Source organism: Kryptolebias marmoratus, linkage group LG13 (genome assembly GCF_001649575.2).
Source record: "Kryptolebias marmoratus isolate JLee-2015 linkage group LG13, ASM164957v2, whole genome shotgun sequence".
Taxonomy (NCBI): domain Eukaryota; kingdom Metazoa; phylum Chordata; class Actinopteri; order Cyprinodontiformes; family Rivulidae; genus Kryptolebias; species Kryptolebias marmoratus.
This window is the reverse complement of record NC_051442.1, coordinates 13,962,650-13,978,274: the sequence shown is the minus strand read 5'-3', so window position 1 is coordinate 13,978,274 and position 15,625 is coordinate 13,962,650. Positions and strand designations below refer to the sequence as shown.

Here is a 15,625-nt window from a genome sequence, read left to right as displayed (position 1 = left end):
TTAGCTTTCGAGTGCACAGCACAACACGCTGTCATGGTCAGGTGCAAGGTCTAAGACTAAGGAGAACTCTGTACCTTCAGAAAGTCTGAAAAAACTACATTTCGAGCTCCTTTTAAAACATTACCACAACACCTGCCTACTTGGAAGCAAAGCGTTAAAAATAGGTGGTAATAAACTTTTGCTCAGTAATGTATTTTAATAAATTCTTGCAGACATTTTTAATAAAAGTCAGAATAAAAATGAAAACAACGATGAATCAAAACGCGACTAAAGTAAGGATTTGACTGATTCAAACAAACAAAACAATAATATTAACTAATGTTTATGTGTCTGACATGGTTTTAGTGCAGAAGCGGTTTAACTTACGATACACGGTGGCAGGAGACGTTTAAAAATGTCTGTTTTTAAACCAGAGAAGAAGAAGACGCAGCTCGCCGGCGCATGCGCATTTCCGTACGGTGTAACTATCGTTCCAAGATGGCAGACCTCCTGGGCTCTATCCTAAATTCGATGGAGAAACCTCCAACTGTCGGCGACCAAGAAAGCCGGCGAAAGGCTCGAGGTACTAAACTTATATAATTGTTAAAATAAAGGCTGCTTTTAGGTCTGCGTGATCCAGTTACAGCGACCATTATTCGGGGTTTAGTTGTCGGCAACCTACATTTAAAGAAGGACAAGCGGACGGGGCGTTTCATTGGACAGTTCAGCTTTCACGCACAGACTTGGTACCGCCTCAGTAAAGCGTCCTGACCCACTCGTGGACCAAAGGCAGCTCCTGTTACACAAACAATCACAAAACCGGAAAGCTTTATTTTTCTGTGCTTCTCTTTTGTTTCGTCACGTCCAAGTTAGCGGTTGATTGGTTTAATCTATCATCTCCCCCCCGTGAAAACAACATTTATTTATCTGTTTTAAGAACACACGGTTGGCCTGTTAGCACTGTGGTGCTGTGTAACATTAAAGCACCCAGGATTTATTTATTCACAAAGAGCCAGACCTACTCATAATCACTCAAATAAAATGTTATGGGCTGTTTGTTTGCTGTTTATATCGAGATTTTAGGCACCTAAATGTGCTTCTCTGCAGGCCAACAAATGCTAAGGCTTAATGTTCTATTTACTGTGGAACCTTTAAGGTATTTTAAAGAGAAATATTTTGAAAAAATGTCATTTTGTTCCCTGCAGAGCAAGCCGCAAGACTCAAGAAGATGGAAGAAATGGAGAAAAGAAAGAAAGCAGAGTTTCGAAAGAAGGTGAGCAGTTACATATAACCTGTTTCGTTTTGAGGCGGCCGTCCTTTTAAACGCCGTTTGTGTCTTATCACTCTGGTGTGCAGATGGAGAAGGAGGTGTCCGACTTCATCCAGGACAGCTCACAGCAGAAGCGGAAATACAATCCGATGGGAAAGATTGAAAGGAGCATTTTGTGAGCAGAGAGATAACTTCGTTCCAGTAAGCCGAGCCTTTTGAGCCGCGCCGCTGTTTCATCTCAGTCTGCCTCTCCTTACAGACACGACGTCGCTGAGGTGGCCGGCCTGACCTCGTTTTCTTTCGGGGAGGACGAGGAGAGTCGCTACGTTATGTTGTTTAAAAAGGTAATCAGGTGCCTTGTGTTTGGACGCGCGGAAAACGTCTCATTATTATTGTCTGAAGTTGTCGACGTGCTGATCAGATGTAACCGTTTGCCTCCTCGTGTTGCGGCAGGAGTTCGCCCCGTCGGACGAAGAGCTGGAGGCCTACCGCAAAGGAGAGAAGTGGGACCCCAAAGTGGCGGAGCAGCGGCGCAGACTAAAAGTAAAACTGTTTTTTCATGGAAGCTAAATTACACACTGAAGTAAGAGCGTGAAAATGCAGCTGGGGGACATGCAGGAGGAGCTGAGTGAGCTCTCCGGTGACCAACTAACGCCTAGAAAAAGACCCACATCCCCGAGGAGTTTAAGAGGCGCTGTAACAGATGTAGGGCAGGGTCAAGTTGAAACGTTGTCTTGCTTCAGTCATCTTGGGAAATGTCAGATCCCTGATAATTATAAAGACCAGAGCGCTGGCAAGGACGCAGCAGGAATATGTAGGACTGCAGAGTTGGGCTTTTTATAGAGAAATGGCTGTAAGAAGATCTTCTGGTCTTCAGTGCCTCTCTACCAGACTTAGTATTTGTTTTTACTTCATTGTATGTTTTTCCATTTTACCTTTTAAGAAACAAAAAACTGTAACAGTGGTGGCACGGCGGTAAAGTGGTTAGAGCCGTCACCTCACAGCAGGAAGGTCGCCGGATCGGCTGCCAGCTGGGGCCTTTCTGGGTGGAGTTTACATGTTCTCCCTGAGCTCACTTGGGTTAACTCCAGGTGCTCCGGTTTCCTCCCACAGACCAAAAAACATGCATGTTAGGTTCATTGGTAACTCTAAATGGTCCCTAGGTGTGAGTGAGAGTGAATGGTTGTCTCGTTTGTCTGTGATGGACGTGCGACCTGTCCAGGGTGTCCCCCACCTCTCACAGAGTGACTGCTGGAGACAGGCACCAGCTCCCCCGCGACCAGGAAATAAGAAGCGGGTAAAGAAGATGGCTGGTTAAACTGCAACAGTATTATTTGTTTTAGGGAAAATTCAATTCTTTTCTAAAAAAAAAAAAGTCTGCTGAAAGTTCATAGTCCTGAGATTGAAAGCAGATGAAGTGTGTAAGAATCACAGCTCCCTCTGCTTCAGAATCAGCTGAACGAACTAAGAGAAAAGACACTAACTACAGCTCGACATGGTGAAGGAGACACGACCGACTCCACCGATGTAGAATATTCCTTTTCTTCACCTCAGCAAACCCTGACGCAGCTTTTATGTTGTCCGTCGGGTCATCGTCCTCCTGTCGAGTGGTGTCTCGTCAGCTTGGATCACTTGGTTGAATCCGAGTTGTCGGCGTGCTGCAATGCACCGCAGAGTTCACCTGGTTGCTTCTGTCTTCAGCCACGCCTTTTATTACCGCACTTTCCGCACTATAGGGCACACTGGATTATAAGGCGCACTGTTGTTTTTTGAGAAAACTGTTGGCTTTTACGTGAGCCTTATAGTCCGGAAAATATGGTAAACACATTTAGATTTCTAAATGATCTGATTATAAATCTGAAGATTTCGGTGCCAGTTAGCTCGTTGCTGTATCGTAACGATCAGTGGTTAAATGAAACCACTGATTTTCATTTCCTTTTGCCTTCCCCCCCTTTCAGGAACAGGCTGCTTTGGAAGAAGCTGCCTCTGCTGAGGCAGAGGAGGCACAAGCGTGTCCCAACTCCAACTACAGAGACAAATACAGCCACCTGATCGGCACTTCAGCTGCGAAAGACGCCGCTCACACGCTGGAGGCCAACAGGACGTACGGCTGCGGTGAGTTCACGTGACTGCCCGACTTTACTCCGGCTCGAGTCGCCCCCACCCCTCATTCACGCTGTTTGGGAATTTTTTGATCCTCAGTGCCGGTGGCCAACAAGCGGGACACGCGCTCCATAGAGGAAGCGATGAACGCGATCAGGGCGAAGAAGCGACAGAAGCGGGAGGACGACTCGGGGCCACAGAGCAGCGGCGGCGGCAGTTCTTGAGCCTCCCCTGGCCCCCGCCTCGTCTGCTGTGGCGTGTGAGCGCGTCGGTGTCCGTCTTCTCCGTCATCCGGTGCGGTTCGCTCTTGCTTCACATATTTAAAAGTCTAACTTATAGGCTGACAGGCCTTTAACCTGTGGAATAAAACTGTGACCCGAAAAGTCTTCATTCGGCAGAGGACGCCGAGGCGCGTCCGATCCCAGGAGGTCGTTTTTTATCCGTGTTTGTTGAACGTTTTTGTCTCCAGTCTTTCACGCACAAGTTTGGACCGTAACAGTATCACCAGGTAGTTTTCGACTTTCAGGGTGGTCCACCACCTAAATTAAACTTAATATTTCCTTATTTTATTTTAAGGAAATTTGAAACCAGACAAGCATTTAGATATTTTTTTTAATAAAAAGGCTCGACCCTTTGCCACGCAGGAGAAGATTTTAAAGTTTTAGAAAACTGCAGCTGAAAAGTCCAGATGTCCAGTGCACCGCTGCATCTTAACCGTTTTTTGTTGTTGTTTTTTTTCTCTCTGCTCAGTTGATTTAATTTAATTTTGCACCTTGGCAAACATCAGCGTGTCCATTAGGGGAAAGCCAATTTCAGAAAATACAATTACTACACATCTGTACTGACTTGGAGTTGTGTTTTATGACTGTTTATCTTTTTTTTTCCTGTTTGTATTTTATTAGTTTGGAGCCACCTGTTGGCTTGTTAAAGACTTCATACTAATATGGAGTATGGGTCTTTTTTTTTTTCTGTTTGTGTTTTAACATTGTTTGCCCTGTTTTAATTCCACGTGTGTTAATAAATGAGGTTAGTATTAGGCCTTTGCCTACGTCTCGCCGTCATTCCTGTTCTCTAAGCAGATTATTTCAGCTCGTGCTCCCTCCAGAGTCCAGCTCCAGCTGCTCCGCTCTGATTCCACACTTGTACATATATAACTACTAGAATTTATTTGACTGTAAATGGCAGCAGTTCACCTGATATCGATGTTATTTTCACTGTTTGTTTGGTCTTTAGGATTCGGTCAAAGACCTGATCTCACTGCCCTAAAATGATGCAAGTGGTTATGTTTACGTGTGATAATCTCGGTGAGCAAACAATTGTTTTTTTTTTTTTTTTTTCCCCACATCCAGACATTTTGTCCTGACACCAGACTATTGGAAACATTTGCTTGGCCGTGTGTTTTTCCCCTTTCCATCTCTAGAGCTGGAAACATTTTGTAAAAGGTTTACGAAAAATTTAAAAATTACCAGCTAAAATCGAACAGAGCTGTGAAGTTTTGTTTCCTCTCCGGTGGCTGCAGACGGGCGTAATGATCCTTTAAAATCAGGACTGTTTCTTTGTCTTTGGGCTTGTTTTTATTTTCAGAAACTAAATCCAGATAAGCTGAGCGCTCAGATGTGTCCTCTCTCCCTTGACTGAAGGTTAAAAAAAATAACCTCCTCCAGTGTGACAGGAAGTCCTGACAGATGAGCTCCGGCTCTCCTGTTAGTCCTGGAGCCTCCAAGGTTTCCTGTCCACAGAGCGTCCTGCTTCTTCTTCTGCTCCGTCTGGAGTTTGTCAGCGACTCTCGTGTTCTGCAGCTGACAGCCTTGGATTCATGTTCTTTTTATTTCTTTTGTTTTAAAAAAAGACCTCTGCTCGCTCTCTGTGGGTCCTGTTTCTTCTCTGCTCTCTTTAGTTCAGCCCACCACTCCCCTGTTTCCTAGGAGGTGCTGCAGCATTAGAGAAATCACCTGATTGGTTTAGCTCACTTTTTCAAAAAAACTGAGGTTTTAAAAACAAACTAGTTTGCATTAACAAATATGACATTTAAGGTCATTTTTACCCAGAAACATAAACTAATTAGGAGGTCCACAAACTTATATGCATTAAGGAGGCCTTTTTTCTATATTTTAAATGCTTTTGGCATCATTTTTGCAACTTTTAGTTTATTTCTTAAAAAAAAAAAATTAAAACTTAAAAACTTTAAATTTTTTGTGGATTTGGCTGTTTTTAAACCATCTCTCTAGCTTTTTTCCTTCTGTTGGATTTTTGCCTTTCCCCTCTCCTGTCATCCCAGTTTGTCTCCTGAAGAAGGCGCCACAGATTAACAGGGACAAATATTGGAGTTTTTTTTTTTTTTTTTTTTTACTTGCAGATGCGCACTTTTTTTTCTTGTCTTCTTTTTTTTAAGATTGCGCACCGGAGACCCAGTCAGGCGCGCGTAAAATAAATAAATAAATGAATGAATAAACAATGGAGCGCACGCTGTCGCTCCTGTGCCTCGTCCTGTGGTTCGGATCCGCGGAGCTGCGGGCCCGGAAAGGTAAGAGCGCCGGAACCCTGGTGTCTGAACGTGCGGGAGGCAAGAGGACCGAGGGGCTCCGAGGGGCGCGCGGCGCGCCGACTTTGGTGCACGTCTCCGGGCGAGCCCCGCTACTGGTGTTTAAAGATTTAATTTCTTTATTCATTCATTTTATTTTATTTTTTGCTTCTTGGCTTTGAGGCTTATTTCCCTCTGTCACTGAAGCAACGTGAAGGTTTGATCGGGGGATTCCTGATGCCCCCTTTTAGCCCTCGCGGACGCAGGAAAGCGCGCACAGACTTCGGCGCATGTTTGTGCCCCCATTCCATCCGAGGTAAATCTAAAATGTCGCGTTTGACCCTCAGGCTCCGGGGTGCTTTGCACCTTTAAAGACAAGACGTACAGCCCGGGGGACAGCTGGCATCCCTATCTGGAGCCGTTTGGGTTCATGTTCTGCATGCGCTGCGTCTGCGCGGAGGTACCCAAAGCTGCTCGACTGATTCCCAACTGTTTTTTGTTTTGTTTTTTTGGATAAAGTGCTGATATTAGCCCTTCTCAGACAGGCCACGTGAAATGTAACACGATCAAGTGTCCTGCCCTGACGTGCGAGAACCCAGTGACCGAGCCGCAGCGCTGCTGTCCGAGATGCGCAGGTGAGTTGGACTGTCCGCTTTACGCGCAGACAGAGGGACCGTCCTGTCCTCCTGTCTCACGTGTCCTACCCCCACAGATGAGCCCCGGATCCCCGCAGGACTGAGAGCCTCGGCCAAGTACTGCAGGCACAATGGAAGTCTTTATCAGCCCGGAGAGACCTTCACCAAACACGACCTCTTCCCGTCCAAGCAGAGCAACCAGTGCGCCATGTGCACGTGCTCAGTGAGCTCAATCTCATTTTGCTTTATTATTATTATTATTATTATTATTATTATTATTATTATTTAGACTGCTTGAATGTTTTAGTCATATATAAATATGTTGTTCTAGTGAAATAATATCATTATTAAAAAATGGAAAGCATGAAATTAAGAGCAAAAGCAGTTCTTCTCCACTGAAACAGATGAGCTCAAAAACACCTCCATGTCTTTTCCTGCAGTTAGATCTTTTAGAAGACATCAGCACATCTCCCAAGTTGCAGCTCCACGTTGTTTAAAGTGTAAAATCTCCTTCAGTTTCTGCACTGAGAGCATCAGTGCTGCCACATTATAGATGTTAGTGTTGTTCAGGAAAAGAGGGAAGGCGTGGCTGAATCCCATTTTCGTTTCAAGAGTCTAATTGGTGGAAATATGTTGTTTTTTAAGCTGTGGATGGCAGGAAAAAGCCCAAATGAATCCAGAAAAGGCAATAAATTGTTTGTCACAGGGCCTCCTGGCATGAGAAGTTAACAGAATTACAAGAAGACAGTGCCTAAAAAACATAAATTATGGTGATTACGTTTCACTGTTTGTTGTTTTTCTTGTAATTTGTTGAGTTGTCACTAATAAAAAGCACAGTTTCCAAGATTTGTAGATTTTATGTCACAGAAAAAAAGTCGAAGTGGAGTTCTTATTTTTTTTTTTTGCAGTAGATTATTCTGATGTCTTGATTTGATTCTTTTTTTATTTTCCCAAGCCATGGATTTAGGGTGTTTTTCTTTTTCTCTTTTTCACAGAATGGAAACATCTTCTGTGCCCTGAAAACATGCCAGCCCGTCTCTTGTTCCTCGCCGGTGTCGGTTCCAGATACCTGCTGTTTGGTGTGTAAAGGTAGTCCAACTCCTCCGCCGCAGAAAATGATGCCTTTCGTTCCGTCTCCATCCTGGAATAAATAAAGACGTGGCTTTTTAAGGAGCAATAAGGCTGATCTACAATAATAATTTATAGGAATAATAAAAAAGTAGTTTTAAGGTATGATCATTAGAGTATACAGGCTGGAATAGTCGAGATAAAGATCTGAATCGATGAATAATGATGCTCAAAAGAAAAAAAAGGTACATTTTGCTTAAATTAACAAGTTAAATAAGATAAGAACACAACAACGCCCCATTCCTATTCTTTTTAAATTCCTATTCTCATCCTTATTTGTGTTCTTATTCCTATTACTTCATTTATGTTTTCATGTCTTTAATTATCATAGATCCCGGCTCCAGTGGGTTCTCGTCAGCAGAGGATGGAAACCTGCAGCTGAACAGAGGAGTCGTACGTTCTTGAGCCTCCTGCATGCTAAAGCCCTGCCTGTGTTGGAGAATCTGCATGTCGTAGGAGACCGCAAGCTGTTTCAGTTATTCGGCTGCACCCTAATTATAACATCCAGATTCGAGTCCCGTTGGCAAAAGGACAAGCAGAGAAATTAGGATCCTCTGGGTCGGATAATCAGCTTTGCTTTTAGAGTGAAGTTTATTGCAAAATAAATTGTGTGCGCTGTGACCCTTGAAGACGAGCAAAACAATTATTCCAACATCTGCGGGGCGTTCGGTTCGGTAATTGCCCTCGTTTCCACTGGTTTTCCATGTGGAGTTGCTCAGAGGTTCTGAAACGTGTTTCGAGCGTCTGCGGCCAGGCTGTCTTTTCTGATTTCGGCTCCTTGGTGGGACGCTCCCAAGATAAGTAATTTAGAACAGCCGATTAGACGTGTAACTGTCTTTTATCCCATCTCTGCTTACACCAGAGGCATTCGGTGGACCAGTGTTTCACGGAGCAGAGCCGGCTGCGCTCAGACCACGCCACCCCGCCCAGGATCAGAACCTCCTCCAGGGGCCCGAGCCTGGGCAAACTGAACCTCCGAGGGGCTTCAGAGACCACTGTCAAGTTCCTGATGCAGAGGAAGCACCGAAAAGGTGAGCCTTTGTCCAAACACAAACGTCACTCGTAGGTATCCAGTTTTTTTTTTTTGTTGTTGTTGTTGTTGTTGTTTTTAACGGGGGCCACCATGCTCCGCACACGTCTGCGATCGTCTCCGCGTGTGGAGCGTCACTCAGATGTTTCCCATTTCCCCCTCAGTGTGTTTATACAACGGCAGGACATACTCGCATGGAGACATGTGGCATCCAGTTCTGGGGAAGGTCCTGGAATGCATCCTTTGCACTTGTGCCGACGGCCTCCAGGACTGCAAACGCATCACATGCCCCAACCAGTATCCATGCAAGCATCCCATAAAACCAGCAGGGAAGTGCTGCAAGACTTGTCCAGGTAGCTGAGCCGGGGAGGGGAGGGGAGGGAGGGAGGGGAGGGACTCTTTTACTGACATCAGACTGCTTGGAAAGGAACACTATCCTCTAAATTTTTTTCTTTTCATTTCTCCAGAGAGTAAAGCTGACGTTAACCAGACCCGGTGCTATTCTGGGTTTAAAAATGACCTCCTGGTGTACAAAGTGGATTCGTCTCTGAAAGCCAGCTCACCGGACACGATGAGGATCATCGCCGTCGAAAGACAGAGTACGGCTGAAGTGGAAGTGCGAGTGTGGAACACTGTAGAAGGTGAAGGAGGAATGAGGCGGGCAGCTCGAGGGTTTGGACAAATTGTAAAGCGTTTGAGCTGATTATTTTGTTGTTTATCACTTTTAACTGCCTCGTTTCTGAAAAGTGTTACATAAATAAATTTGACTTGACTCTGACTTGAAATGATGGCCTTTTGTGTCCCCTCACAGGCGTTTTACAAATCATGGAAATCGGTGACGTTCAAAGAAAAGACATCACGGACCATCCAGAAAATTACAAACTTCTTACGACGCTTGACGAAGGTCGGTTCTTGATTCACTTTTAATTCCCATTTTCATTTCAATCCACAACAAATGTTGGAAAAATAAACATAAAACCTCAACTCTGTGTCAGTTTAGACGCCATTTATTGGTTCGCAGGCTTGAGTGCAGCGTGATTATCTCAGTTTTATGTAGCAAGAACTGTCCGACGGGCTGGATTTGATGTAGGAACGTGAAACCCCGGGTCCTAATAAGACTTGAAATAAAGCGTGTGTGTCATGCAGTTTTACGGGCACGGCTCAGAGTGTTCTGACATCATTTTCTGGTAATTATTTCAGTCCTTCTGCTTTAAAGTCTCACCACGGCTGAACTATTTTACAGTCGGGGCTGTTAGAAAGGTGAAACTTGGTTGTTTATTATAGTATCTGGACGTCAGCAGGAGTTTAAAGCTCTTACATTTATAAGCTGGTATGAAGGGCCTTTTCTTTACTCTTTATTATACAGAAAAGGCTTTTTGCAGAATTACTGAAAGAGTGTTACATGTCTGCTGCTGACAGTTTTCTTTAAATGTTGCATTACGACTCTTTTTTTAGTATTTGTGAGCCAGGTAATTTTCAAACATGGACTGTTTATAAATCGTCAATAATTGAGCTAATTTTTTTATTAGCTCATAAAGTCCCATTGGTTGGAAGTGTAGAGATGTAGCAGATTGGTGTTTAAATGTGTGTGAAGATGGGTAGAAAGACGCCATGTAAGTTCAGTCCATTTAAACGGTGCTGAATCATTCCTTTGGTTTGTCGTTTTATAACGGCTTTATTTGCAGTGGGTTGAAACAAAACTAAAGGCTGAACTGTATCTCGTTGTATCAAGGTTTTTGTCAAGATTTGTTGAATAGGGCTCAAGGATGCGGACCTCACAAGCACTCGGGGATAAAAAAAAAATCAAATCAGAAGAAACAAATTGCTGATGTGGCGGCAAAATTCAAAACACTACAGCTACGTTCACACTGCAGGTCTTAATGCTCAATTCCAATTTTTTTTTTTCCTCTCAAATCTGAAGTTACTGTCCAATCGGAGCCGACTGTGCATCCAAACGGTAAAAGATAAAAGAGGAAGGAGGAGAAAAAGAGCGCAAATGTTAACGATGAGCTGTGGCTGCTGCCTCTGTGGCGAGGCGTGTGTGGATGGAGAGTCGGAGCCAAGAGTGGGTGGGACTTTGACCTGAGGGACCGCCACTTTCATCCGATGTGAACGTTCACACTGCGGCCGCTTTGAAAAACATCAGATATGTATCCAATTCAGGGCCGCGTACTGAAAAGACCTGATTTGTCACATTCACTTCCTAGAAAACAATCCGGTATGCGTCGCATAGGGGACAAAGGGATCGGAATTGGGTCTCATTTGCCTGCAGTGTGAACGTAGCTCAAAAGGAACAATCCAGAGAACGAGCCAGTACGACAGAGCAAAGCCAGGAGTATAAATATACTGTGAGTGATGAGGAAACTGAGGACAGCTGAGCTTAATGGGTACGAGGAGCAGGTGTGAGAGGACTGACTGAGAACATAAAAACACTGCTCTAGTGTTTCGAATCTATCGAACCGTTGGCAGTTTATCCAGATATGCACCTTATTGGCAACAGTCTTATAAACTACAGCTTAGTGTAAAACGCCTCCATGTTGGTTTCTTCCCTTTAAAGGGATGAATTCTGTGTTGACATGCCACAGGAATAGTTTTTCATCCCAACTTTGCCCTTTTTGTGTGTTTGTGTACCTGATTCTCATAAATTCTAAATGGCTTCTTTTTTTTTTTTTTTTTTTTTTTTTTTAGAAACGTGGGGAAAATTTAAAGAAGAAGGAAAAAACCTAAGTAAATCTTCTCCGACCACCGTTTGTGAGGACGGCATTCGGGAGATAGTAACTTTCCTAAACCCTAAGCAAACCGACAGCCTGTGTTCACCCTGACTGCCTTTTTTATTGTCATTATACCAATAACAGTATGACAAACATACACTGTACTGCCAAAAGTATTCACTCGCCTCCCTTCACACACATGAACTTGAGTGCCATCCCATTCTTAATCCATTGGATTTAATCTGATGTTGGTCCAACCTTTGCAGCTATAACAGCTTCAACTCTTCTGGGAAGGCTTTCCACAGGTGTAGGAGTGTTTGTGGGAATTTTGGACCATTCTTCCAGAAGCTCATCTCTGAGGTCAGCTGATGTTGGACAGAAGGCCTGGCTCTCAGTCTCTGCTCTGATTCATCCCAAAGGTGTTTTATCAGGTTGAGGTCAGGTCAGTCAAGTTCTTCCTCACCAAACTCCCTCATCCATGTCTTTGTGGACCTTGCTTTGTGCTCTGGTGCTCAGCCATGTTGGAACAGGAAGGGGTCATCCCCACTGTTCCCACAACGTTGGGAGCATGAAATTGTCCAAAATTTCTTGGTCAGTTGAAGCAATAAGAGTTCCTTTCACTGGAACTAACTCCTGAAAAAAAAGCCCACACCATAATCCTCCCTCCACCAAACTTTACACTTGGCACAGTGCAGTCAGACAACAACCGTTCTCCTGGCAGCAGCCAAACTCAGACTTGTTCATCAGATTGTCAGACAGAGAAGCACGATTCGTCCCTCCAGAGGACACGTCTCCACGGCTCTAGAGTCCAGTGGCGTTGTGCTTTACTCCACTGCATCCGACACTTTGCAGTTAGTGATGGAAGGCTTGGATGCAGCTGCTCAGCCATGGAAACCCATACCATGAAGCTCTCTACACATTGTTCTTGAGCTGATCTGAAGGACTCATGAAGTTTGGAGGTTTGTGGCTGAGTTGCTGTTGTTCCCAATCTCTTCCACTTTGTTATAATCTCACTAACAGCTGACTGAGGAATATTTAGTAGGGATGAAATTGCACTGCTGTACTTATTGCTTAGGTAGCATCCTACCACAGCACCACCCTGGAGTTCAGTGAGCTCCTGAGAGCGACCCATTCTTTCATTAATGTTTGTAGAAACAGTCTGTATGGCTAGATGGTTGATTTTATACACCTGTGGCCACGGAAGGGATTAGAACACCTGAATTCAATTATTTGGATGTAGGAGGGAATACTTTTGGCAATACAGTGTATATTCCTTATATGTTGTGCACTTGGTTATCTATTTATACAAGTGAAAGTTAATGATTCATATATTTTTTTGATGTATCGTGGTTGATTAAGTTTGGTGATGAGGTTGACACCAATCTTAGTTTTGAACTGAATTGGGAAGAATTGAAATGTTATTATCTTTGGTGTATTTATAGGTTGGAAACTGAAACAAATGAAGATGAGGAGTATCTCTGCATAACTGCTACTCAGCCGTAACGTTATAGCCGCTGATAGGTGATGAGTGTGCAGGAAGTGACCATTCTCTCCTGAAAGTTAAGATTGTTTAAAAAAGCGTGGGGATTTAGGCAACTTTGACAAAAGCTGAACAGTGACGACTACACAGCTGAGCGCTGCTTCCCCAAAACTGCAGATTTTGTGCAATAATTTTCATCTGTAGTGGTCAGGAACTATCTGTGCACTGTTGATTGTCCATCCTATGATTGGTCACCGTCAGAAACAAGGGATCCACTGGGAGTGGGTGGGTGATTGGTGTAAAGATAAAGTGGTCTTTTGTGGTCTTCTGTAACCATGCTGTTGGTGTTAACAATCGGGGACCACCACTTCCCCAACAATCCATTTCAGCAAATATATAAAAACACTTAGTATTTTTGTATCTGTTGGGGAAAAGGCGCCCCATTTTAACGGATGGGAAGGTTTTGAGAATGTAACGGGGTTTTAAGGGGGGACTGTAAATATGAGTTGTCACCTTATTTAAACAGGTTCTCATACGTTTACTGTGTGTAAACATTTATCTTTGGTTTAATTTCATAAATGAAACAATCATTCGACAATTTCACATCTAATAGTTTACTAATAAGCGCAGCCTTTGTGAACACTTCTTATCGGTGTTAAAGCGGCACCCATATTTGGAGTATCTTTATATCTCAACACTTTTATATCTTCACCAGTTGTGTTTTTGCATTGGACCCTTTTGGTATATCTAAATGCACTCTGTATGTAAAACTTTAAACTGATGGCCGGTGTCCACACCATTAAAGGGCAGCATTCAGCTGAGTGTTTTCTGGTTATTATTTGAATCTTTAACCGCAGTGACGCAGTGAGAACGGGCACATTAGACGGCTTAATGCTCATAGTCGCTACGGCAAACAGGTTCTAATATTTAAAGGCTGAACTGCGCTCGCTCTGGAGACGAAACGTTATTGGCGGAAATTAAAAGCCGAATGAACCCTAAAACTCACGGACACGATGCCACCTCCATTAACAGATCTACGGGTTGATCGTTCCGCCTCTAAAAGAATAAAATGGCTGCTCTCCTCAGTCTTCCCCTCCCAGACGCCTGTGGAATATCTTCTTCTCCTCAGGACGTCGCGTGCTGGCAGACCTCTGCTCTCTGCCTGTTTTTATAGCACAGAGAAGAAACGGCTTCGGAGCGGACAGAAACTGGCGCTTTATTGTGAAGCGAAAGACAAATAAATTCCTGTAATGAGACCATCCATTAGAATCGTTTCAGGCATATGATTTACAGATGGCTATAAAACGAGCGGCCACATCATTGGACTTGGACGCAACGGAGAGTGGGAGAAAATTAGTATATCTAAACTCTGTTTTTATATATTAGATTTATTCTGTCACTGCGCCAACAAGGATGTATGAATAATAAAACAAAGAACCTTTGATTACAAAACACATCTTCATCGGGTGAGGCTCATGGAAAGAAAAACGTTGGAAACCATTGAATATATTTGTAGTAACTTCGTGAGGAAACTGCAGGACGCCTGTCTTTATCAAGTGCTTAAAATTAATCGCTCACCGCCGTGAAAGGCGGGCAAATCGTGTCCTCACCTGTGTCCGCATGTCTGTTAGCAAAACGTCTCGTGGACTGCTGAACAGATTTTGATGAAACGCTCGGGGAAGTGATCACTAGGTGTAAAACTACAACTCATTGCCTTTTAAAGTCAACCCGACTGAAGGCGGCTGCCGCAGCGAACTGACTGTGGCCAGCACAGAAGTGGGTACAATTCTGTCCGTTTTATGGATATGCGGCTCGAATTTGGGGTGGTAGTAGCCGAGAGTCATCCCCATCACGTGCTCGGAGTGCTAATAGATCAAGCAAGCTCTTCCTCTAAAACAGGGGTCTCCAATCCTGGTCCTCGAGGGCCACTATCCTGCATGTTTTCCTTGTTTCCCTGCTCCAACACACCTGATTCAGTGGTTAAATCACCTCTACATGTTCTGCAGAAGCCTGTTAATCACCCATTGATTCAAATCAGGTGTGTTGGAGCAGAGAAACAAGTAAAACATGCAGGATGGTGGCCCTCCAGGACCAGGATTGGAGACCACTGCTCTAAAACGTCGACATGCAAGATGGTAAGAAGGCGAGCTAAATGCATTAATTAAGAATTTTTTTAATAAGTAGTTGTCTTGGCGTCAGCAGAAAAATAAATCCAAACTTTAATGTAACAACACTGCGGGCCGAGCAGCCGGGTGTGCTGGAGCAGCAGCAGCAGCAACAGTGTTTTTGCTCTGCAGCCCTGTGTGCGGTCTGTCCTCAGGCCTGCTCGATCAACAGGTGTCGAAGCCTGAACGTGGTTCCCATGACTCAGTCTGAGTGCAGCCACAGACGAGTGGGCTCTTCAGAGTAACACTGCCTCTCTTCTTCGTGAACTCCCTTTTTTTTTTCAGACAACGAGCCATTGTGTTTCTGTTCACACTCTGACACCAGTCAGACGTGCCCGGCCTCTCGCTGGAGGCCTGAACCAGAATTTTTGAAAGTGACAAAAACAAAGCCTAATAATTTTGGCCTCGGAGGGCTTTTCTCTCTGATGTAATTAAAACACAGACAGACGTTAAATGGTCGCGTTCTGAAGCCTTCATCTGCCGTCTTTGCTCAAAATCTCCTCCGTTAGCTGCCTGAGTCCTGCAGGCTAATTCTGCTACGCGTGCTTAGTCCTGGCTCTGGCGATTGTAGCAGCTGGAATGGAAGGGGAGGGGGGGGGGGGG

General features: G+C 44.2%; 3 protein-coding genes across 5 annotated transcripts in view; 2 read left to right on the top strand and 1 right to left on the bottom strand.

Annotated features, from left to right (window-relative positions):
• The first annotated feature begins 413 nt into the window (after positions 1-413).
• spag7 (sperm associated antigen 7) lies at positions 414-4,390 on the top strand. Its single transcript, XM_017431907.3, has 7 exons — positions 414-562; positions 1,185-1,252; positions 1,336-1,424; positions 1,509-1,593; positions 1,703-1,792; positions 3,208-3,364; positions 3,452-4,390. Exons 1-7 carry the CDS (start codon positions 442-444, stop codon positions 3,574-3,576), a joined length of 735 nt encoding a protein of 244 aa, XP_017287396.1. The 5' UTR covers positions 414-441; the 3' UTR covers positions 3,577-4,390.
• A 1,328-nt stretch (positions 4,391-5,718) lies between these two features.
• chrdl2 (chordin-like 2) overlaps positions 5,719-15,625 on the top strand; it is a 20,954-nt gene continuing 11,047 nt past the window's right edge. Inside the window, exons 1-11 of one of the 3 annotated variants that reach the window (XM_017431971.3) lie at positions 5,719-5,876; positions 6,221-6,333; positions 6,415-6,508; positions 6,586-6,731; positions 7,504-7,597; positions 7,968-8,029; positions 8,499-8,667; positions 8,831-9,019; positions 9,134-9,307; positions 9,478-9,570; positions 11,355-11,667. In XM_017431971.3, the coding sequence (XP_017287460.1) occupies positions 5,807-5,876; positions 6,221-6,333; positions 6,415-6,508; positions 6,586-6,731; positions 7,504-7,597; positions 7,968-8,029; positions 8,499-8,667; positions 8,831-9,019; positions 9,134-9,307; positions 9,478-9,570; positions 11,355-11,488 (1,338 nt within the window). In that variant the 5' untranslated portion in view covers positions 5,719-5,806 and the 3' untranslated portion in view covers positions 11,489-11,667. Of the gene's footprint in view, positions 5,993-6,220; positions 6,334-6,414; positions 6,509-6,585; positions 6,732-7,503; positions 7,598-7,967; positions 8,030-8,498; positions 8,668-8,830; positions 9,020-9,133; positions 9,308-9,477; positions 9,571-11,354; positions 11,668-15,625 lie in introns of those variants that run through there. The other 2 variants (XM_025009517.2, XM_037979024.1) reach the window with 2 other exon arrangements.
• The window catches only part of xrra1 (X-ray radiation resistance associated 1), a 20,598-nt gene continuing 12,489 nt past the window's right edge, over positions 7,517-15,625 (bottom strand). Inside the window, exon 17 of the mRNA XM_025009515.2 lies at positions 7,517-7,649. The gene's annotated coding sequence lies outside the window, so the exon portion shown is untranslated. The remainder of the gene's footprint in view (positions 7,650-15,625) is intronic.